This window comes from Nothoprocta perdicaria, unplaced genomic scaffold, assembly GCF_003342845.1.
Source record: "Nothoprocta perdicaria isolate Ctin4 unplaced genomic scaffold, notPer1 scaffold_2, whole genome shotgun sequence".
NCBI classification, from domain to species: domain Eukaryota; kingdom Metazoa; phylum Chordata; class Aves; order Tinamiformes; family Tinamidae; genus Nothoprocta; species Nothoprocta perdicaria.
The window spans coordinates 4,150,402-4,175,302 of NW_020455204.1; the positions used below are offsets into that span (position 1 = coordinate 4,150,402).

General features: G+C 48.3%; 1 protein-coding gene across 3 annotated transcripts in view; it reads right to left on the bottom strand.

The window, feature by feature from the left end:
• Positions 1–24,901, bottom strand: part of FBRSL1 (fibrosin like 1) — a 460,961-nt gene that overhangs the window by 39,895 nt on the left and 396,165 nt on the right. For all 3 annotated transcript variants that reach the window (XM_026037566.1, XM_026037565.1, XM_026037563.1), the window contains one exon: positions 14,301–14,346. In XM_026037566.1, coding sequence (XP_025893351.1) covers positions 14,301–14,346 — 46 coding nt within the window. The remainder of the gene's footprint in view (positions 1–14,300; positions 14,347–24,901) is intronic.

The following is a 24,901-nucleotide window of genomic DNA, read 5'->3' on the forward strand; positions in this document are numbered from 1 at the left end:
TTTTACAAATTACCAGAACAGACATTTAAAATGTTCAAGAGTAATCTGAACAGAGCATTCATGCCTTGGGCATTTTACGCTCTACAAGGAAAGAAACAAAAGGGCCTCGTTTAATACCTCCCTGCAGGATTCCTTGCTCTTGCTCTTCCCTCGCGCATCTCCAGACGCAATATCTTAGCAGTAAAATGCTCCTGGCACCCCCGTCCTCCCCGCTTCCTTTTAAAGAACTAGATGGGCTTTTAAAACAAACCTYCCTAGCTTGCTGGAACAGGTGGTGGGAGTCCTTTAACGGAGAGAAAAATCATTTGTAACTAATAAAAGCAGGAGAAAATTCTGGTCCCTGTGGTTTTATGAAGCACCCAGGGGAGTAGCCGAGGCGGCAGGGCCATCTGCCCCTGCCACGTACGCCGGCGGCTCCCTGGCACCTGCGGCTGCTCTCGCCGGTGTCTCCACCCGCTTCGTGGGGAATTTTGGGAATTCCGTGGCACATCCAGAGCCTGCAGGGCCACATACAAGCGGAGCTGTGTCTGTCTCCACGTCTTGAGTTGCAGCTTCGTAAAACCAGCAAAGCTGCYGTCTTTTTCAGCCCACACTGAAACCGTGTGGCGCTTGAACCAAGTTTTGTGCAAGGTCAGGAAGACCTGCAGAATCCTCCTCGGGGTTTTCATTTTATTAGCTAAACCCTCTCCTACAATAACTTTATGACCCTCATCCTAGGAGAAAAACACTGCAATGTACTGAGGCTAACAATGTAACATGATCTGCTGCATTATAATTGACATGTAAAGAAGTCTAATTAGGAAACAACCCCCAGGGCATGGTTAAAAAAAGCTGGGTTTGCTGTGTGSCACTTGGAGATACAAAATTTCCTCGAAGGTAGGGAAAGAACTGCAGTACTGAGATAGCAGCTCCCTCTCCACCTCCAATCTCGAGCCTTGCTATCTGCCTTGCTCTTTTCCTCACTGTCAAAACAGGAGGAGAGAGAGGTGACAAGCTGGAGTGGCACAGCCAAGATCCGAGGGCGAGGATTTAAACAACTCCTGCCGAGCTCCCAAGTGCTGTTATGGCTGCTCCCTCTGTGCAAGGAATTAGGATCCAATCCCCATTCCGGCTAAGAGCAGAGGAGTCTGAGACGTGCTTTCTGCAGAGACCACAGGTATTGCTCCTTCTCTGTATTAGTTGGCATGCGCAAGGTACAAAAACATCCGTGGCTAAGAGCGAATGCTGGAATCCAGGCTTATCTGAGCGCGATCTAAGGGATGCTTCGCTCTTATGTGGCCAGTGCAGTTGTTTGCTCAAGAGCTAAAAGGAAGTGATATTTCTTCCTACGAAGGAGGACCAGGAAATTAAACCTGGAGTAGACTCAGCTCTCCCTCCTTTTTCATACGAGTTTCTCTCCACAAAGCCGGGCTAGGGGTGAGGCTGTTGAACCTCTTCCAAATGTGACTTTCCTTTCCTGCAGAGGTGATTTATCGAGAGAAAGGTAAGCGGTGTCTGCAGCCTTGCAGAACTGGCCACATCCTAGGGCTTCTGCCTGTTTCTCTGCTCTTCTGCAGCAGTCCGGGCTGCTGACAACCCGCACTGAAGTCACTTAAGGTGCACATGCCCTCCTGTCCCCACTCGCAGGAGCTGCTGTGATCTGCACGTCTCTCTGCTGATGTGCTACCACTGAACACTTTTCAGAACCCAGTCCTACAGCAGTACTACAAAGTCTCTTCAGTTCGGAAGCCTACAAAAGAAGGTATTTGCCATTACGTCACTGCAGTATTTACAGCCCCAAGAATCACATAAACATTTATTGTTGYATGGTCAAGCTTTCCTCATCACACATCAACACTGGTACTTGGGAGAAAGCCTKCATTGCAAACAAGCACTCATGTCAAGCACCTTCGGGGTATTCAACATGCTGTGGTTGCATCGAATTAATTTCTGACCAGGAAAGAGAACACCCTCATCCCTTACCCTACAGAAATGTTTTCCTTATGGCCAAACTTCAGAAACATTCACCAGCTGATACGGAGGTTGGTTTTKCTAAGAGCTAAGCACCATAAAGTAGCCACGTGTTTCAAATGGAGGTCATTATCCACCAGTGTCAAGACTTGGTGGAAGCTTCTAAGCAAAAAGCAATTTGAAAATGTAGCTGCAAAAGCAGTAACACTGGTTTAGAGCAGGTTAAATTTTTGTTTTACTGATTCTTGTGGCTATGCAGCTAGATAGATCTATAGAGCTATTCAATTAACATGTGGATGATCTTCCTGAGGAGAAAGAAGTCAATCATCTAATAGGACTGTTTCATCTCTCTTTACTGCCACAATTGCATGACTTCATCAATACTAGGAGCTGACAACAAGGATGATACTGCGACAGATGCAAAGCCACTTTTTTATATATATCATACAGCTAAAAAGCAGCACAATTCAGCAGATGTGATTTAAGAAACGCAAATCATCYGGAACTGTTTCTGTAGATGCCATAACAGCACAGGTTAAATACATGATACACAAAGGGAGATCTTGGGAGGCACCATGTCAGGGGAAGATTAAATGCAGGTCGGGCTCGTGTGCCCCAAACCTTCCGGAGCGCTGCACCCCGCAGTTCACCTTCCCCGGCACCTTTGCAGCACCAGTAGCTGCAGCCCTATGCATCTGGTATTTAAAGGAACACTTCCCCCTGACTCTTGCAATCTGCTGCACCCACTACCAACCTCTCAGATCTCCCTGGCTTCACTGCTCACACGCCAAGAGCGGCAGCTCTTCCCTGCCCACCCTTCCTCTCCCTCTCCATCACCTCTGGAGCGYGCATTGCTTCCAGCCTCGATTTGTGCTGCATTCAGCACTCCGTGCAGCCAGCCTGGTCAAACCCACAGATGGAAGGAAAGGCGTCTTTCTATCCCCACCGCTGCAAAGCAGCAGATGCTGTCGAAAAAGCCCTGTAAACCTTCACGGTTCTCTTTGAAACCTGAGGAGAACAGATGAGCAGCACATTTGAAATTAATTACAGCAGGAGCCTACTGCATTGTTCTCTCCTCCCCTTCCTCTTTTCCCTGACCTCTCATCCCATGGCTTTCACTGCAAGGTCTGGGCCGCGTGTATATTTTCCTAGCGTCGCCAGGGCCAAACCAGTACAGCTGAGACATTCACAGAAGTCAAAGAAAGTGCAGAGCCAGTTTCATGCACATGGGTACAATAGTTCCTTAAGAGTGCGCGGCTCCTCCCGCCGGCCCCCCTCCCGAACCTTCCGTCTCTAATGAACGTTTGGTGTCCGTCCACAAAAAACAAACATCAATCAGGCAACAGGCTGTTCCTTTTCCCCTGTTGCTAGTCTGAAATAACAGCCATCCCCCGCTGGGCTGGGAACGCCACTTCCCTGTCCAGCACACATACAGGATAATAAGGGGGAGGTGAAGGAGGGAGGAAAACCCGCTCTGAGGTGCCAGAATACACAGTGAGCCGTGCCGGCCGGAGCCAGAGAAAACTTGGGAACACAACAGCTTTTGATTCCTCCTGTCCCACCGGGCACGTTAATTATTTAAGAGTTGGCTGGTGCTCTGGTGGCGGCGGTAGGAGCAGGGCTGAAGGGGAATGAGGCTCTTCCCTGGCTGCTGTGTCCCGGGGCCGCTCGGGAGCCGGCAGTGGAGCCCCGAGCGGGCGCACACGGATGTGCGAGGCCTCGGGACGTGCCCAGAGCTGCTCGGAGCCGCGGCCTCCTCCGCTTCCCTGACAAGACCCTCCTTGTTGGTCTGTGACCACAGCGGCTCTAGACAGCGCAGGACAGCGGCTGGAGCAGAGGATTACGGGGCAAAGGAACCCACCCTGCCTCCTCTCCGCAAGCAGGCTCGTGTTTTTCCATGTGCTGTGAGCACAGGAAGCGTGCTGCGACATTTACATTGGATTTTGACAGAGCTGGAAGCGGAATTGCAAATCAAACAGAGATCATCTTATGATTTGCAAGCAGGGCTTTCTAGGTGTCTGAAGCAACACTCTGGAAGGAATGCAGGGAAAAGGAGAATGTAACTGCATCTCGTTTGGATGGGGAGGACTCACAGATGTTAGGAATATTTTTGATCAACAGCTTTCCTGGCACGGCTCACAGTGGAATCCACAACCTTGACGGCTAGCTGAGTAAGACAGTGCTGGCAAGCTCCTGTCTGCATGCAGGCAATTTGCAAGGCTGCCAGTCAATATTTCAGTGAAAACAAAATTGCAGGGATCACATTAAAAGAGGGGAAAAGGGAAAATAAGACAAAACAAAAACCAGCCTCCTCCTCTTCTAAAAGAAACTCTGGTATGACCTGATGGAAAGCAAAAAAATCCCTCCCAAATCACAACACGCTCTTTGTTTGTTTAAAATTAACACAGTGTGATGGGAGTCCTGCCGCGAGCACGCTACGGCAAGCCCGCCAGCAGCAACAGAAGCMGACTCAGCAAGAAGCAGCTTTAGACAGGGACACCTGGGTGGCATGTTTAGTACAGGCCTACAGGAAACGATGCAGAAAGAGGTTTATAGTCGTGTCCATTTGGTGAGGAAATGTATTCAGCAGGCATGGGTGCGAGCCAAAAACCTGGACCCGGTTCCCTTGAACTGTCAGGAGGACAGGGAAAGGGAGGGAGGAGAGGGGAGCCTCTGCTGCAATGTTTTCAAAATTGAGTCTGTATTTAGCTTTGCTGACCTATTCCTAATTCAGAACAATGGTGCTCTTGGAAGAGAAAGCAAGCAGTGCAGACCAGCCAGTATTTCCCACCAGACCAGTCTTAAGGTTATAGACGGACTCTCAGATGCATCTGTGCTCCTGGTACAGCTCACACTATCATCTAGAGCATCTTTGAGTCTTTCTAAATAACCCCCATCTGTATGACTTGCAAAAGGGTGCTCTGCTGCTCAGAATCACTGCAGCCAGACCCTTTTCTGCCCTGGCCTTGAGACTACATTTGGCTAACTACATTGGCACTGGCGGGGGGGAGTCCTCTGTGCTCTGTTTTACAGCCTGCACTGCTGGGCTGACATAAGAGACCAGAGCCTGGCCTCCGATGCAAAGATTTCAGGCCAAAAGGTGCATTATGCTCAGAATTTTTGTTTGCTGATCCAATAAAAGCTATAAGCTGTTCTAGTTTGACTATTAAACTGACCAGTACAGAATGTAATCCACATGCTAGCTGGTGGTTTCAGGTTTCTACCCAAGTTTTAAAGGCTGGTTGAATAAAAATAATGACAATGTTTACTATTGTATAAATCCCCAACACTTGCACTGTAAGTCTCTTCCTCCCACCAGTAAGCCTGTATTAATCAGGTTGTCTCTACAGAACTTGCACTGTTGGGTGCCCATCACTGTGTCTGGAGAATACCAAGCACATTGGAGAGCAACCAGCCAAGGACAGCTCAGCTAGTTGGGAGCCAAATCACACAGCGGCAAGAAAATTAAGCAGTTGGCTGCTTCACCCTACATGGCTGGCCCTTTTTCTGCCACCTTGCTTTGCAGACAGCGTCCCAGTGAACAGCCTCTGGCTTTTCCACTGCAGTTCAACACTCAAGGCTCAGTGGTGTTTAGGTGGCYTTGATGGGACCTTTTCTAAGGCTGCCTGTTCCTACCCTTGCCTACAAAGATGCTGTGAGGAAAAGCACTCARGTGCTCTGCTGGACAAACTCTTCTGCAGATTTCATGGCACGAGGCAGGAAGAGATAAGAGGCAGGTTTCTCTCAGCACCAGATCATCAATAAATACACAAACACAGAACAAACCAAGGAGAGACCAAAGCAGCAGATGCAGGTTTGTAGATATCTGCTTATTACCAAACTCCACACCCACTGAGACATAAATAGCCTTCTTTATGCAAAACAGAAGGAGGAACAAAACTGAAGGAAAACAACAGAAGGAGGAACAAAACTGAAGGAAAACAACAATTACATAATTTTATTTTCCTCCCAGCCCACTGGTTTGCCATCAGGTGGCTATGTGATTGCATGTGAAATGCAAAATTTTGTGAGCACGAAGATGAGCACAAACCCAGCCTGATACTTTCTTTTTACTCGGAGTAACTCTCTCTGTGCATTTTCTGATGGAGTGTAGAAGCACAGTGAACATACTATTTTTAGCAGCCCTTGAAAGCATTACTGGCTATGAGGAAACAAGGACTTCCAAGCTGCACACCTTCCCTGTTTTCCAAGGCTTTACTTCTCCCAGTTACAACAGTTCCCAACTGCAATCTTGTTTCCCACTTACACAAACAAACAAAACCTTTTTCTTTTTGAAATATCCACCCAAAATGCAGCAGGCTGAGCTGTGAAGGACCCACCATTTCACACTGTTAGCAGATGCACTGCCCATGTAATCAGGCTTTCTTGGCTTTGCAGCTCACCTTGCTAATATCTTGCAAGAATACATCTCCAACAGGGCAAAAAGTTAATGTCCATTTCATTGGAGAGATCTGGAAGTCTGACTATTCCCTTATGGATAAGCCTTAAAGAATTTATTAGTGATGAAACCAATATGTTTCTTCAGAAACTTAATAGGGCTCCATAAAAATTACTTCAATAACTTTTAAAATTTAATGGCGAATGAGAACCTTTCCAAAGGCTTTTTGAACTGTCCGACAGAATCCCATAGCAGGGATATAACACTGCAATAAATTTTGCAGGACAGTTAAAAAAATATATGGAGAGAAAGCTTTTAATTTCCTATTACCTCCTGCAAGACTTTGCCATCAATTTAAGGCAAATAAATGAACTGAAAGCACTGCAGTCACTTGTCTGTCCCAGAGATTCACAAGAAAATATTTACTGTGCTGGGGGGGAGGGAGGAACCTGGAGAACAAGTATCCTTTGAAAAGGCACGGACATGAACTGCCTGCCAAGGGCCGTTCTCCGACACGTCCGGGTGTGCCCAAGTAAACCGGGAACGTCAATAGTGTTAGTATGGACGTGGCCCGGGGCTGGTGGTGGAGGGAAGACCCTGGGGCGTGCTCATAGGCCCTGTGGGACAAGAGGGAGGACGGGCAGCAAGACAGCGGAATGAACGGGATAATCCATGCTGCGGGTGTGGATGTGAAGGGGAAGGAAAGAAAATGGCGGGAGCCTCTGTTGAAGAGGTGGGGGATGTCCTCAAAATGGCCTCCTGCCTCCTCACCAAGGCGACGGGGCTGGACAGTTCTCCCAAGACATTTCAAACAAAGCTAATGTTAAAAAAAAAAAAAAAAAAAAAAAGCATAAAAATACAATTCTGTGGCAGCCCAGGTTGCCAGAGAGCAGTGCCACTGCCCAGTGGGGGGCAGCCGGGCCCCACACAGGCTCAGGCCTTGCTCCCAGAGGGCAGGCCAGGCGAGAGGAAGGCGTCGAGGTGCTCGTGCCAGGAATAAAATAAATAAATAAATAACATGCCTCGAAGGTATTTTAAAGGAAGAATCAAGGACAAGAGGCCACAGTGTGAGGGCTGAAGCAGCTCCGGGGCGGCTGCCAGCCTGCCCCATGGCGCCCGCCTCCCGCCGTGCCCACGAGGGACTCCTGCCCCGGTGGCGCCGGGACCCCCAGCATGGCTCCTGCTACGCAGGAAAGCAGATAAGAAAGCTATAAACACGGAGTAAAAACCACCCTATCTTTCACACACCCTCTAAGAGTTTGGCTAATGTAAACTGCTGTAAGTGTTTGGATGGCTTTTCCCCCCCTCACATCTCCTGCATTTACTATTTGATGGTCCTTTTGTCTACTTTTTCACAAACTGAAAAAAAAAATCTTAAAATTTGCCTACTAGATCAATATAAGCTTGTGCTGGCCTGTTTGAGTATATACTRTTTTGCTTTTACAGTTTATTTTAAATATAAAGTATAATTAAAGAAAATAAACCACCCACTTCATAACATTTATACAACGAAGACTTTATTTATTTTATTTATGTTTTGGTGGGCAAGGCACAGCATGCAGTTAGCTTTCCCTGATACTTAACAAGGCTGCATTTGAAATTTAAAATCTTGAAGGAAATGAACAAATTCTGCAGAGGAAGGGCGTCCGAACAAAGAGACTTCTTACATTACCCTGGGTAATTGTGCATATATATATGTTTCCATGTGCCTCTCGCTACTCCAAAACATATCCATAACTTGGATGCTTTAAATCAAAAAGCAATTTCAGTCTGTAATACTCAAATAAATAATTAAACACATTTTATCTCCTACAGTATTGCCTCTATTCATTCTAATCCCACTGACAGGAATGCAGCAACACACCCCACATCCTTAAAATAACAAAACAAAACACAAGACACCAACCAGAAGGCCTGGAAGTGTTTATAATTCAACTTTTCAACTCTCCTGGCTGCAGCCCTAGCTACAAGGCTGGCTCTGTGCTGGCTCGCACAAGGGACAGGACCCGGAGATAACGGCGCATGGCAATGGGTGCAAGCCGAGCTCGCCTGTGCACGCACGGCTATGCGAGCGTTGCAAGGCACGTAACACAACCCCACTAAATGCTCCATCCTTGCACACTAACTAACGYCAGCCGAGCTTTATCAAGTTAACCAGAAAGCATGGTTCAATAAATATCCCCTACATTACACAGGGAGATGGTGATGGTTTGACTACTGTTAAATACATATATGTATAACATAAATACTGCCAAGCAAYGAACAGGGGAGAAATTGATGCCAGAGGAGACTCCTGCTCCCCAAGGGAAGCCTGAGAKWGCTTTCCAGAGCCTGCAAAATGAGAAAATTGCAAGAAGACTAAAAGGCTGTGCTCCCTGCACCACTTTCTGTGCTTGGTGCTGTTCTGAAATGCCGCTAACTGGCTGCTACTTGCGTGATAATCTTGCATGCCCACATTGTTTGAAAATCAAATTCCTTCTCCTTCCCAGGTCACTGTATAATACATACACATAGGCAGGAAGGCCAGAAAGCTGAAGTACTAATCCAGGTGGTGACAAAATGAGATAGACCTTTTCAAAAGGCGGATGCCTGGAACGCCTCCCATGCGGGGATACAGCAATAACTCGGTGTTGCCAGCCAAAAGCACTTAGAAATCACAAGCCATCTTTAAAATAAGATTTAAAACYAACACATTTGAGGTTCTTTACAAATGCCTGTTGTTTTTTAAGCCCAGAAGAGTCAGGCTCTTCTCTGTGGCCAAGATAACTAAAATCTCGCTTAGAAAATAAATGAAATTAAAATGTAGATTCTCATAAAGTCCTCTGAGGTGCAGCACACCATGAAAAACACAGCATACTGTAAGACTGTGATAAAACCACAAGAGATGCAACATGGGGAGCAGAGCAGCTGCAGAGCATCCTGAGTGCTGTATAAATCATAGCAATGTGGTTGCTATCTAAATAAATGCAGTACTTATTTTTTTATTACTACACATGCTGCTGTGGAAGTTTTTGCATGTCTGTAATTACGCTGGACTCTTGGCCAAACATTCAGCTGTAAATTATCATCTTCGTCAAGTCCTGATGGGCTAAGCAGTTAAAAAACAAAGGAYGGTTACCTCATCCAAATGCAAACAAAACCTGGGGGTAGAGCTGAGATCAAGAAATTGGAGGCATCTTTGTTTTTTTTCTCAATTTCAGATCCTGCTATGGACTCCACACAGGAAACTGGGGAAATTTATGGTATTTCTCTGACCTGCATTTGTGTAAAATACAGCTAATTGCCTGCCTGGGTACAGTGAGGCTTGTTTGCTCTGTGCGTATGGTGACCTTCATCCCGTGCAGAGCAGCACAGTAATGTCGAGGTTCTGAAAGTGGCTTCATCACAGAAGCAGCTCAATGTTATGTGGACCCCTGCCTTGCTGAGATGCTTTCCTGCCCGACCTGGCTCCTTCCAAGAGCCAGCCCCAACCCTCCTGGCCCTGCCCCGCTGCCTCTCCTTCCCCCTCTTGSAGCATCTTGCAGGAATAAGTATCAGTTTTAACAGTGTCCTACACTGAAGGTTTTAGATTTCTGGCGTTTAAAATGATTTAGCGTGACAGTCTAGTGAATTTAAAAAAAAAAAAGAAAAAAGGGAAGAAGAAGAAGAGAGCAAAAGGAGAGAGTCCCCTTAAGGCAACAAAATGAAGGCGCACTGATCTCGGAGGAACAAGGGTTCTCCTCCGGTTCAGATGTGCTTGTCAGGGCTCGGCGTCGTCTCCGAACAAGCAATCTCTCCCGCTGGCCCAAGGCACAGTTCTGTGGTCAAGAGGACAGGAAATAAAGGCAAGCAACTTCAAAGGACCCTAAGCTGCCTCGTCCCGCTGGGGCGGGCGGCCGTGGCGCGTCCCAGGGCTGACAATTAGGCCCCGCGTGCCGCGCCATGCCGGGAGAGCTCGCCTCCCTCTTGTCACAGGGATAAGACGCAGGCGGCGAGCTCCAGAGCTTTGAGGCTGCGTACAGCTCCTGATGAAAGATAGCACTTCAAAGGCCTCCGCCTGGAAACCCGGGGAGAAGCGGGAGCGGAGGGCGAGCAATCTTTTTTCCTAGGGGTGTGTGGGGGGCRCGTATGCGGGGGAAGGAGAAGATTTATTTTCGCTGCTATTTATTACTGCCGTGAAAAYGAAGCCTTGCGCTGTTTATGGAATCTCTCATTAAAAGGATCTCTTGATAATCGCTTGATAAACATTCATTAATTAAGTCTCTCACATTCCGGGCTGACAAGCACTGCTCCTCATTTTGCAGGAGGGGAAAGTCAAGGCACGGAGCTCAGCAAGCGCCCGGCCTGCCCGGGGCAGCTCCGGGTCTCCCGAGAGCAGCTTCCCAGCCAGGGACTCTCTGGGTTGCCCTGCTCCTCCGTGCYGCATCTCATGGGAGCCCCAGCAACGAGCCCAGCCTCCACTGCCCCGTGGCCGCCTGGCTACCCGAGGGTCCCGCTCGCTGCAATAGCCGTTCCCCTTGTTGGTGCTCTTTGCCAATGCCAAACTCACGTGGGAAACATCTATTTTAAGAGGCCTCTTTCATCCTCATCCACACACTGCTCCAGGAGAGTAGCTTGGTTCAGATGACAACTCCACTGATGTCCTGAGCCTCAAGGACTCTGTTTCTAGGTTATTTTGGAGCAAAAGGCAAAATCTCTCTGTTTCACTGAGGACCGCCTGGCCTGAGCACAGCAGGCCCGCAGCAAGAAGCAGCAGAAGACGGAGTAACCACCTCTCCTCAGTGAAACCTCACTGGAAGAGTCTACCAAAAGGGAGCAGCAGCTGGGACACATCCCCAAGCTCCTTAAAATGCCAACAACCTCCAACACTTGAAGACATCGCTACAACCCGCAGGCCGTGGTCCTTCCAACTATGCAAGGGTTGGGGTGCCCCTCGCCGCTGCAGAGCACAAACCCTCCTGCCCTCACCTTGGTCACCAGCATCTCCCTCACCCTGCTGCCGACAAGGACAGAGTCACAGCTCTTGGCCAGATCTCTGGGGCCCTGCAACGCACTTGCCCTTCAGGAGAACACACAGGCTGGCAGGGAGATCCCCCTGGGAGGGGAATGGCATGAAGGAACAAACAGAGCTTTATTATTTGTATACTGATTTATTCAGCGGGGGATATAACACCTGGCCCTTGGCAGGCAATGTCCCTGTAACTCTGCACCGCAGCCGCAAGTTTGCGGAACAAATGCTTTCCTAGGGCAGGAAACAACGACCCGTGAGGGCAGCGGATCGCGGCGCTCGGCTTGCGCTTTAGCGGCCACATCCTGACGCGGAGGATTCACTCGAGTGACTCTCTCTTTCCGCACGCGGCGCAGAGAGCCCCTATCCAGCCTGTCTGGCAGCTGCGGCCGCCGAGGTCGCCCGGGTCGGGCCACCTCTCTCCCTGCACAATGGCCATCGTGCCCAGACGGGGACATCTCCGCGGCGCATCTGGCATCGCACAGGGGCTCGTGTTGGCAGCAGTCACTGACCCGGTGGCTCCAAGGAGGTGAGGACAGACACTGCACACAGCACAGAACAAAAGCCCGGGCTCCTCGGGCCTCTTGTGGGGCTCTGAAATATGGTCAAAGGTTACGTTTTACAGCTGTTACGGGCTCAAATAAGTGAAAACCGTCCGTCTTAATACTTAATTGCACCGCTAAGCTGCTGATACGCAAGGACAGCATAAAACAAACACACAGGGCCAAACACATCCCCAGGGAAGCTCCATGGAAAATAGGGGGTGTTGCACCACACAGTGAATCACTTGATGGTGTTTTAAAAGCCCGGTTACCTCCATTAACCACTGTAGCATAGATGCTGCAGACTTGCCAGTTAATRTCTCTCCAAAAAGGCCCTAAGTGTTGACAAAAGAGGGGCACCGTGCCCACGGGGGACAACACGCACGTGCCGCCCCGTGTGTGCACACCAGGAAACCGTGTTGAACTAATCCTCTCCCTGCACTGGCACCACAGCTCCAGTCCTTATGAACTGGGGCCTTAAATCAACGCTCTTATCTGGGAAAAGGAATTTAAGCGGAACACTTTGAAAGTCACTTTCTCCCTGCCATACGGCATCTCCGAGACTGGCCGAGTCGGAGCAGCTTTCATTTGCATGTGCGAGAGAGAAATTCTGGCTCTTCTCTTGCAGGAATGGTAACAGGGCTAGGGTTAGGATTTAGCACTGTTTGGGTTTCTGCACAAAATCTTGCTGAGGCGAATTAATCTTGTCTCTCAACACTAGCGCTGTGACAAAAGCGCAGGCAGCCCCCAGCAAACCTGGCCTACAATCCAGYTCATGCAGATCAGCACCACCAGCACACATGGGAGAGGAAAAGACATGACCAAGACAAGAACTATAATCTGGACCCAAACCTTCCCAAAACTGGCAACAGCTCTACCCACAGCAMACTAAACAGGAGCAGCCTTAAGTTACAGGCATATAAACAGCAGTGAACACAGACTTCAAGACAGCAAATTCACAGCCATTCACACATTTAACTTTATGATGAAGCAGTATTTTGAAAACTCATGTTGCAGAGCTGCTCTGCGATAGGAAGGAGTAGGGGATCTCAGGCTTCAGCAAGAAGAGCCAACAAAGCTGCTAACACTTCAGCATAAGCCTCTCTCCCAGATCTTTGTGCCACACATTTGTTCAGGATGGCAAGATTCTTGTTTTGCTGAGGCAGTGCTGTACGGGCAATCTGGTTTGCCGTATCAGTGAGCCAAGGCCAAGAGACGATAAATGCTCTTCCCCACCCACCATTTGTTCAAACTTCCCTCCTTCCCCCAGATAAAGCTGCACGCTTTTGTAAAAATATCTGCAAATATAATAACATAATGGGCTTGTCATCAGTTTCCACATTTGGCATGGAAAATTTGCAAGGCTTGGAAAGACAGAGAACCCTTAACGCTAAAGAGCACAAGCTCTAAACCGGGCCTGGCTCCAGGTGAAGGAGCAGACAGCAACCCAAACGCCTCTCCACGGCTAGCACCTACTCCTACACAACTGCAAATTATTCCTCTCTTGGCCTTCTTGAAAGAATGCGAGGAGGTTATTTCATCACTTCTTATTAATGGGCCTCATCTCCCCTCTTCAAGGCATTTGTACGTCCCCAGGATTCATTACTGCTCTGCACTGATTTATTCCGTAGCTCAGTACCAGGAAGGCTGCACAACAGCTAYACTGCCTGGCAATTCATTCAGAGCAGTAACGTCAACCTCCTTGCATGACAAAGTGGAGCCATTCCCAGCATAATGCTTTCAATCACACACATTTTGTCTTTCAAACTAGAGAGCTGCCTTGTTTTAGAGACAGACTGAGTCCTCAAAGCAGGGCTCAGTGTATTTAGAAATATGTCACTCTAACTCCCAAAGGGAACCTTAACAGGCCCAGTCTCTTAGCAACACCCGATGAGTATCACAGGTAACTCTCAATTAAAAGTAATAGTGGGAGCTAGAGGCTGAAATCCTGCAACACGCCGAGCACCTTCCAGCTCACCGTGGAGAACTGAGACGTGCAGACACAAATGCTCTGTGCACACCGGCAGGAGCCAGATGTGCACATCCTTGTGAGAACAACACAGAGAGCACTGAAATACTGCTCGGGTGGAAAGAAATGAGGATTTGATTGTATTACAGGAAAACAGCACATCCCCCTCCAGTAAAGGCTGGYTCTGCCTTTGTTAGTAATCCTCCTCCTTAAGACATTTGTTATGAATCCGACTTGCGGGGGAGAAGTCCCGCCCTGCACGCAGACAATGCGGCTCTGCGTTTCACCTCAGTCACTGCAAGCCTGGAAAGCTCATCTTTATGACAGTCTGTGCAGCAAAATTATAGGCATGGACAAAACCGACGTCCTGTTATCTGCACAATGTTGTTGACAGTTTCATGCACTCAAATCTCTTGCTTTAAGATAAGGAAAGCATTCCTCCAAATCACTTACCTTTATTTGCTGCAGGGGAGAACAGCTTCTCAGAGCCTACAGAAGCCTGGAAAAAGAAGAGGAAAAAAACAGGTGAGTAATGCTAGAGGAGAATTTAAGAAGGTTTGCTCACGAAAACACAGCTCTCATCAAACAAACTGGTTATCTTCAGACCTGCAATTACAGTTTGCACCTGGAGGGTGCAATGTTGTGCCATTAAAGAACAAGYGTGCATCCTGAGAAGATGAAAGCCAAGCACAGACAAGTACTGTCCTGATCTCACCCAACTACATCCTCCTGTCTCGTTTATTTAGGCAGCCATGCAATGCACAGCTATTTTACCCATGATTCTTCACATAAAAACATGTGAAGCTGCTATTGACCTGAAGAAAAAAAARGACATTTCAAAGCCTGTCTCATTGAAAATATGCCTAATTTCTAGCTGATGGTGCAAAAGGTAATTTGCGTATTGACAACACAAGTGGCAGCTAAACACATACATATGAAAGATATAATATTAAACCAGATGATAGGTACATGCTGCTGTGCTAGGGAATAAAATGACTTCCTTTTGGAAGAAGCCTGTCTCCTTGCAGAGCCTGTTGTGTTACGCTGCTTGAACTCCACTGCAGTGAATTAGGGCTCCTCACAGCTCTGGGAAATAGTTAAAGAAATCCAATTAACCTAAACCTTGTAAACAGCTTCATGATAATCAGGGTCACTGGGTTACCGACAAGATGATAATGACAGACAGGAAAAAAAAAAGTCCATTCATTGTAAATACAGCTTTTATGAGTTAATTTGATGGTTACCCCACCCCCCATCTCTTCCCACCGATATCAAAGAGTCAGCCTACTTTGGCATAAGCTTTTGCTCCCCACTATCTGATGAAAGAGCAAGAAGCCTCTACAGAAGCAGTGCTGGTCGGTGAGTGGGAAGCATTATCAACACTGCTAATATCCACAAGGTAGCTGAAAATATCATTGACATTTTGACACTGACTGCTGCATGAATGAAAGAGGGGTCAGGTGTAGAACTGAATACCAGAAGATATTAAAAATCATAAAAAAGCCTTCCTTGCCTGGCTCTGCTAAAAAAAAAAAAAGAATTAATTCAACCCATGGATGAACTAAGTTGATTTTGATTCTGATCTTATTGATTTTATTCTAAGGTGTCTTGAGAGATTTGCATGATAAAGAGCACTATGAATTTTATTACCTTTTTATATATTTTTAATAATGACACAAGAGGAAAAAACAAATAGCAAAAGGCAAGAAGATCTGCATAAGAGATAGTAAGAAGCAAAGAGTGATTTCTTAATATTATTTCTATGCAACTTGGTACTTCAAGCGCTGAACGTCTTGCTGAAAACAGATGTATTAAAAAGAAAAAAGGGGCAAGACAGCATCAAGAAAAGGTCAAGACACATGAGAAAGACTGCAAACCACCACCAGCACGAAGCTGCAAGCTGAGCTGTGGTGCGTATGATCACCACATAGCTCAGCATCCATAGGGTCCTAAAATCCTAGGAAAAGACAGAGACAAATTTTTCCATAGGTTACTTGCCCGATCCCCTTCACTGCATAGATTAAATCTGGGGAGATTTACAGCCTCTCTTGCCTAGGTTGGTTTACCAAGGCAGCACAACAGCGTCACAGAGCAGCAACAGGGGCGTCTGAAGTATTTTACTGAATTTATGATTCATTGTTYAGAGACTTCTTCCTTATAATCAACAAACACAACAGATCCATAATTAAATCAGCCGATTCCAGGAATACACAGTGGAGATGCATGTTGACACCAACCACTTCTGTCCTCAAGGCACTTCCCGAGCRCCAAGGTACGTGGGAACAGGATTCTCCCCGTTTCAGAGGGAGGGCAGCACTGGCATACGGAGGCTGGTGGCCTGCACTAAGGACCAYGCAGTAAAGTGGGGGCTGAGCCAGAAATCCTCAAGGCAGCTGCTGGATGCGCAGCAGAGCCGTGAGCTCCTGCCTGGCAAGGCGACCTGGCCCCGGAGTCCCGCAYGGAGCGGGATCTGCCCTGGGATGTGTCCCGGCAGCCGCGGGTTGGACCCTGGCTCCAGCCACATGTGGCCTGGGGGATTGCTGCCCGGCCTGAGGAACTGGGCACCGCTGCTCTGTGGATGCCAACGGGGCACCCCTTCCTGCAGGATTTGCAAGTACTCAGAACAGGCAGCGACCCCGAGCCCAGCACCTCCTCGCTGCACATCCCAGTTATATAAGAAGAACACTGAAAGAAGTCACGCAAGAAAAATCACTTTTAAGAGAAAGTAAAACACACAGCTTCTCGCTCAGTCTTCTGATATCAAAACCCACGCGTGTGTCACTGCTTCAACAATCAGAGTCAACATTTGCAGAGCAGTTTTCAGCATCACAGTCACAGTATACAGMTATCCTCATGCCTAGAGTTTACATTAGCTTTTGCTCTCATTCTGGGTGATTTCTAGCTGCAGATCTGAACAGCTTTTGGCATAAGAGCCCTTTCTGAAACAGTAAATGCCTGTGCTATAGCATATTCTGTGAGCTGCTGTAAAGGCAGGAGGGAAGCTGGGGGAGGAAGAGCTTGAATACATCATTCAGTTTCATCAGTCACCCTTTAAAGAAAGTGTACAATAAAACCTATGTCTGGGCGAGCCCACTAATGAGTGAAAAAATCCAGCAAACCAATGCATCTGCTGAAAGGAGTCCCCTCCCAATTTTTCTGCAAAGCATTTGCATTTAAGAAGGGATTAAAAAAAAAGTGGAATTCTCCCTTGTGAGCAAACCAGCCAGTTGGAGCCCTTTATGTGTCRGGTTTCAACCATCCCAGGAAATCACACTTTTTTTGGATGAGAAAATGAAACCAGAGATTTCCTTTCTCCCTCTTTCCCTCTCCCTCTCAYCGCCTCCTCCTCGTCTCCATCGTCTCCTCCTCCAGCGCCGGGGAGCAGAGCGGTCCCAGCAATGAGCCCTGGGCACCCCAGGCCTCTCGCTGCTTTCCAAGGCAATTTCTTGCTCAGCAATAGAGACCTGAGCGGTCCRAAGCCCACAGAGAAGACACCTCCAGCTGTACGTGCCCATTTGGTGCCCACCTGCACCACTGTGGAGCCCAAGAAAGTCGTTTTACAGAAGCTGCTGCTTGAAAAATCCTCCTCTCTCTCATGGAGCTGTATGTTTTATGCGGGAAGGCTCTGACATTGGTCCTACAATCGTGCAGAAGAGAAGCGCCCACAAATGAGTTCAATGCACAGCAGTTTCGCGGGCAGTTTCACATCCCCAAAATTTTTAAGGCTCAGCATCTCTTTGAAGGCGCTCTGAGATCTGCACCGAGCCTCGCGTGGGCCCCTCTGCAGTGTGTTCAAAGCCACCAGTTCCCTGCTCCTTTTTGATTTTATTTCTCCGCTCTGCTGTACACCCAGATCTAAAGGGGAAAACGTTTCTACCCAGTTCTGTGACAAGCTGAAACTAGGCTGAACACCTTACAGAGAAAAACAACACTTCTACCCACCTCTCCTTTGGGAAGTGAAAGCAGAAGGGCATTTCCCTACCAATCCTCCCCCTGAACTTGGCAAATATAGACGCTGATTCCATCTTCAGCACTAAGAGGTCAACAAAGACCCTCAAAATACAAGGTGTAACCACAAAGGAGGCAGGACACCCTCCTCTCTGGGGGCAAACAGTGAGGCAGAGAAAATCCCCATTCCTATTAACCCAGGGCAGCTAAAAGCTGCAAGAGCTCTTAATTTAATGGTTATGTGTAGCAATAACAACAAAAATGTGGTCTCAAAGACAGCACTGTCAACTGTCAAGGCTCTCAGTAATTGCTATTCTTTTTTCTCTGCATCCAACAAAATAGCTAACAGGGAATAAACAGGTCCATATTACTGAAAACAGGAGCTCCACAGATCCTCACTTCATCTCTCTGAGCACTGAATGTCACATCCAGGGCTGATACGTCAGGCATCTCATCGCACAGTGCGAAGTTGCTAATAAGGTGATAAGGAAAAGCACCTGGTGCTAAAGATCCTGGTTATTCTTTTTGTCTAGGGCAAAACCCAACCAACCCAGTAGGGCAGGCGAAAGAAAGGGGAAACAGCAAAATACAGTTTCCTATTTCTATTTCTATTTCTGGGTGGCTGTCTAGAAGACAGCCAAGAGCTGCTCTCAAGAGACACTGTTTTCACACTGTTGCTGAACTTAACAAGTACTAGAAAGCTCTCAAGAAAACCTCTTTTTCAGGAGGTTTCCTCAAGTGTTGGATATTCTTAGAGAAAYTCCCAATATAAAACACAGGAATTTTGGGTCCATTTTCATTCTAACTTTGCTGTCTCCCTTGCTTTTACCTCCTGCTCTCTGATGCCATTTTATTGCTGGCCTAGTGGCGAATTTCAGCATCTGTCCGTATGGTTTTCTTGCATTCCAGTCGATTCYGTGAAGTTATTAATACCAGACCTCATCATGCAGTAATATGAGAACAATAACTAAAACAGGAAGGTACTGTTTAGTTTGTGATTCTTTATAGGAAATGGAAACACAGACAGYGAGATGCAGGAGGAGCCTAGAAATCACATGCACACATTCACTTCCCTAAATTTTTTCTTTTCTGAAAACCAAAAGAGTATTCAGCACATTCCAGGATACAGCAGCAGCGCCGCAACCTAGGAACAACACTGCCTGCATTGTGCAGGGATGTTTCAAGCCACCTGGGAATTTAGGGTCCTTTCAAAACCAGAATTGACTTTGGAGGAAAATCCTGGCTCGATTAAGACAACAAAAGAAAAATTTGAGCTCTAAATCAGTCAATTCACACACAGTCACAGGGAAAAAATAACAGACTGAAGTGAGAAGGCACATGAGCTGCCTTTTTGTGAAGCTGTCTAGGAAAAACTGCATTGGGAGGGGTATGAAGCTGTTCAAAACACAACAACCCAGCTGCRTTAGAGGTTAAGCAAGAGGGAACAGGACACACACTGCGTTTCTGCAAATCAAATATAATTCCGTGATCCTTTCTGGCCAGACAAAGACGTGGTTCACCTGTCCCCTTCGCGCCTGAGACCTTCACCCAGAAGCAACGGGCTGTCGAAAGGGCCCGGMGCTCTGCAGCTGCTACCGGGATCCTGACCTCTGGATGCTGCCCTGTGCCACGAGCCCGGGGTGTCCCTGCTGGAGCAGGGGGGTTGGACTGGATGATCTCTAGAGGTCCCTTCCAACCTCAACCATTCTGGGATGCTGTGACCTGACGGGAGCTCCTGGGCACAGAGTGCTTGTGAAAATCCATTTAGATACCTGCATGGCAACCAAACTGCCCTGAAAAATCTCCTTCCAGCTCATGGTCAGAAACACTTAAATCCCAGCTATTATCTCCATTATCTCCAGTGCAAATAAGCACTAGTAATAAATAATAATCCCCAAATGAAAATAATCCCAGGTGGTTCTCAAGCTTTTTGGCAACAATTCTAAAACTTCAGCCATGCCCTCAGCAACTCTGCTTTAGCTACATCACATTGAAATACGCAGTACAAATCCCCTTGACAGGCAACTACTTATTGAAATGGCAAGGCYGTGAGGCATCCTAAATACTTCTATATTGATTCTGGTTCTGGGCCATCTCTGGAAGGTACTGATGAACAGTGTGCATGAAAGTTGACTCACCAGAGGGTCCACCAACAACAAAAAGCTTCTTGGACTGTAGCTCCACACTGCAACGTGCTTCATTAGGCTCCTACATYGAGTTCATTTAACACATATTCAGGACTGCTGCTCTCCTGCAGCAGGCCTTGAACACTGCACCCATCTCTCCATGACTTTTTTCTTCTGAAACCGTTTATTTCTCTTAGCAGTTTATGTAGCCAAGGCTATTTTTTGCAACAGTTCCTTTGAGAAGCCAGCATAAGTCTGGGAACAGAGAACTAAATTAGGCCACCGAGAGCCTAGAAGCAGAGATCGCTGGTCCCAGCTCAGCGCCAAGCTGCACTGGATTTACAAGATGGCAAAGGGAAAGCAAAGTGATGTAGAACACTTGCTGCCTGGGAGGCACCCGTGAGGAAACGCTGCAGTTGGGTTCAGCAAGTGCAGGGTGACACGGAGGGACAAGCCCTTTCTGCACGTTCCAGGCTTTGTCTTGGACCTTCTCTTTTGACAACACTGTGAGAGGTTTAAAATAACACCATTTTGCATCCAAAACATGTTCTCCATCATTTTACAACCAGCTGGGGAGAGATCAAACCAGTTTAGACTCGGCAGCGACTGACTGTAATTCTTGACCACGCGCTGCTGCGGTCTGCGCCGTCCTGCACGCATGGGCGACCCAAAGCTCTGCAAGCTGCAGCGCCTGTTATCAGAACCCCAGGGCACGGGCTTCCTAACCCCTCCTTCCTCTCCTCTCCATCCATCCTCCAGCCTCTGGAGGACGGCTGTAGCCCAGAGTGTTCCCCTTTCGATTCCCTCCATTAGCCATGCTTTATGATTCATCTTCCTCCGAGCAGTTGCTGTCTCCCAGAGGAAAAGATCAAACTCCCTCTCCTTTCCAGCTCAGCTCCAATAAATAAATAAATGCATGCACTGAAAAAGGAAATTTTAAAAAGGAGGAGAAGGGAGGAAGCTGGGGAGTTCCTGGGCCTCACGGAGGCTGGTCATACAGCTGAGCAAGGTCCCTCAGCTGTTCACAGACACTGACCAGAAAAGCAAAGTTTCCAGCTGTCCCTCATTAAACCCTGCCAAAAAATTTGCTTGATGTTATTGCACCTGCACAGCCTTGTTTAAATTAAGATGCACTTTGTCCTTATCTCTCTCCCCTCAATTCTCAAACCCTACTTTGATTTTATACCCCTGGCTATTTTGCATTCTCATCAACACTGGTTTCTCCCATGTTATATGATTGCATGCTCCATGTCCTATTCATTATAGCCACCAAATACATGCGAAAAGAAAAAAAAAAACAGCATAATGTTAAATAGATATCTCTCTCGTCTTCTGTGACCTTTAGTCTTGCCATTTTAAATAACAGTAAGATTACACTGGATTACTTTTACTTCCAAGTCCATGGGCGATGGCAGCAGCTTTGCTTCTGGGTAGCCCGGCCGGTGAATAACATCCAAGGGACAGTCCTCTCCCTTCATCACCGCATGAGGCTGCATCCATCACCACTGAGGCAGTAAAACCTTCATGTTAAGGGCAGCTAATACATTCCCTAGTTGGTGAAAAACTATTCCCCTACCATAGACTTACCAAGGCCTTTGTTTTCAACATCTCCAACAAGATCCCTGACAGATGATTCCACTACTTGATAAGCAGGCCCTTCAGCCGATACTTTCACATTTAACTTTATTCCATTACCCCAACACTGACTTAGGCAACCACTGACGTGATTACTGCTACAAAAGGTAGGAGAAAACCTGCCTATGAGTAGGAAAGGTTGGAAATGTCATACATCAACTACAGCAGTTTTTATTATTGTCATTACAGCTTGAAACTATCTAGCCAGACCAGCCATTTGGCCGGGCTACAGATTTTATTTGTACTAAATCAAAGGGAAGGGAAAGCGCTCGTTGCAAAACTGCCCCGAACTTGTTATAATTCCGCGGCAGGGAAGAGCGGCGGGGGAGCAGGGCACGTCCTGCGAGTGACAGGTGGCAGACGGCKCTTCCGTACCTACCAAATTGCTCTGCTGCTCCCAGGGCTGGCTCCGCTTTTCATTATCCCTGCTCCCCCCTGGATGGATGCGGACATAAATTCACACCTCGTGCCCTGGCTTCCGTCAAGCCCGAGGGCGAGCGCAAGGGCTGGCGCTGCCCGGGAATGCCGAGCAGGGCTGGAACGGGCTCTGGAGCGCGGGCTGTGCCAGCTACCTGCATTTATCATCGGCAGGGCCTGCCAGACAGGGCCTGGCAGCCGCGGCGCGGGGAGGAGGAGGGCCAGGCTCCGCTGCCAAGCGATTCATTCCTGCAGCTCCCACCACCGCCCCGCAGCAGCGCAACCTTCATTGCGTTTTATCGCTCAACCAGTGACGTGTCCCCCAAATCCCACCTGGAGCCTCCTCCAACACAAACGGCTATAAATCACAGCTCGGGGAGCGGGAGGGGCCCGCAAGACGCTGGATTTCATGTAAAGGTCGCTGTCTGTCTGAGAATTGCTGCAGCTCAGAAACGTACCGAGTAACAACCTGCACTGGCAGGCAGGGAGGGAACGGTGTCCATGGTCTGCTGCGTGTTGTCAGATGGTATTAGAGCAATTAGGGAGGCCAATGATGGCAGAATCATTAGGATTCAGTTGAACCAAGGGGCTGGCAAAAATTCAGTAAAATATCCCCCCTTCAATTTTTTAAAAACCACAACTGATTCAAATAGAAAAGGGAAAATGGCAGGAGCACACTTGCCTGACGGAGCGCCGCGGCGGCTAAGCTCAGCGGATGCTCAACTTTGCTGTAACTTGCTCCTTTCTGAGTCTTTATAGGGGAAACACCATCTTGTCCTGATCCATCCATACGTTGCACACACCTTGGACCTTCTGGGACCTGACATAACATTTTTTGGGAAGCCCAGCCTGCACCAATGCTTACACCTATTCGGTAATAGTGTAATTTACGCTATTTTGGAGGCCCTCCACATCCTGCCCCTTTGCCAACAAAAAAATTCTTGGAAAGATCCGGCTGGCCTCCTCGAACACCAGGATCATGGTGGGGTGCGACACGCACGGGGCAGCATTGCGGGGCCGGGAGCCCGGATGCCACTCGGTGGCGGCTCTCGCCCGCAGCCAGCCCTGCCCAGGGCCCTTTTGTGGCCGCTGTTTCCCCTTGCCGGCTCTGGACTCCTCCTTGGCCGCGTCCCAGCGCCGCAGCCTTATCTGCCCACCCGCTGCGGGCCCGCGGCAGCTGCCCGGCTTATCGCCGCGGCCCGGCCGCCGCCTTTGCGAATTACCACCCCACGGAGGCTGCGCGAGGGCTGATTAATCGGAGGGAGGCAGGCGCGGGGCCTTTATCAGCGCCCGCGGCTGCTGCGAGAGGAGTCGCAAATCTCTCCGGGGGCCCGAGACGCCGCGCGAATGAAAGAGTGGGAGCGCAGGGAGGCGGCGGCAGCGCGGGAAGCCGATATTCCGGAGATAGCGGTGCGGAGGTAATGGATCAGTGGGAGGGGGCGAGCTGCAGGCAAACGCCAGTACATTATGACAGCTAAAAAAAAAGATAATTAACAGCCTATACCTCATGATTCTAGCTTTCCCTCCCCGGGCTATAATTTAGCCTATTGCTCCTTTGCTCCGGAGGACAATAAACATTTATTATGTTAAACACATAACTGTGCAGCACAAAAGCACTGTTCTTTCGCTGGTCCACTCCTTCCACAGCTGTGCAAGCAGCAGGAGGAAGGGGCTTCTGACCAGGGCTCCCCCTCATGCACAAAAAGCCTCTGAGTTGTCGAAGTGCAAACTCACAATGAGCATCTGCAGTCTCCACGGGGGTTGGAGCTTGCCGGGTAGGATGCTGCTCAACTCGAAACCATCCCCAAGGAGAGGGAGGCCGAGGCACAGGGCACCAAGGGCTCTGGAAGGTCTGCTGGGCCAAGCACATTTCTCTTGGGTCAAACACTGACCCGAGCTGAAAACCGTTCTCTAAATCTGGGACTTGTCCCAAGACCAAATTCTCCCCAAACCTGGAATTCTGCAGGCTTGGCGTGCTGACGGAGCGCTCCGAGCAGCCCATCCGCGGTGCCCGTGCAGCGACTTGGGGCATTCGCCTGTTCTGGCACTCTGCTCCCCCGGCTTCCCTCCCTTCACCATCACAGCTCATGGTGATCCTTGCGGCAACTCCCCCCCACAGCCTCCTAAGTCTGTGCCAGGACATTGCTAAATAATTATTAGAAAAACAAGGGGATTCACACGAAAGAGAGTCCACAAACAGCATAGCTTTAAAAGCAAAGAAGTTGGGCATTCTTCTGCACTAGTCAACAACTATTTTCTGCTTTTTAAGCCTCTCTAAAAGCATTCCATATAACATACACGTCAGCTGCGATTCTTGTGCAGTAACATGACTCCAGGAGGCGAAACTTAAGAAACAGGCTACCAGTATGAAGGCATTCCTGAGCAAACACCGCAATCCCCTCCTTCCCCATCTTTTCACTAAGCATACCAGCAAACATCTCAGCAAATAACCTCTGGATAAAAATGTCATTTACTGCAGCTTTAGCAGCAGCAGCAAAGGGCTCATGAAAGATCCTGGCGGATGGACATTCTGGTTTTGCCTCCAGAAATTGCAGGGATATATATACCACAGCCTCACTGGGCAGCTTTAGGCTAGCTCTTTGCAGACAACACCTGAAAGCAAAACAAAGCAAACAGGAAGCTGCCTGTTACAATGAGCACTATACAAATAAATGGGTGAGCATCTATATTCCCTTCCTCTCTTGATCCAAAGAGAAAAGTATTTTCTGAACCATCTGGATTATGGGTCTACGAACCATTGCAGCTGCCCAGATTTTCAACACAATCCATTAGGTTAATTAGGAATGGGGGAGCCCGAACATTAGATGGGGAAAGGAACAACAGCTTTTTTATTTGATTTTTTTTTTCTGACAGACACTATAAAGACAACAACCGTGGAAGGACTTCTCACACCTTTCCTTCACAAAC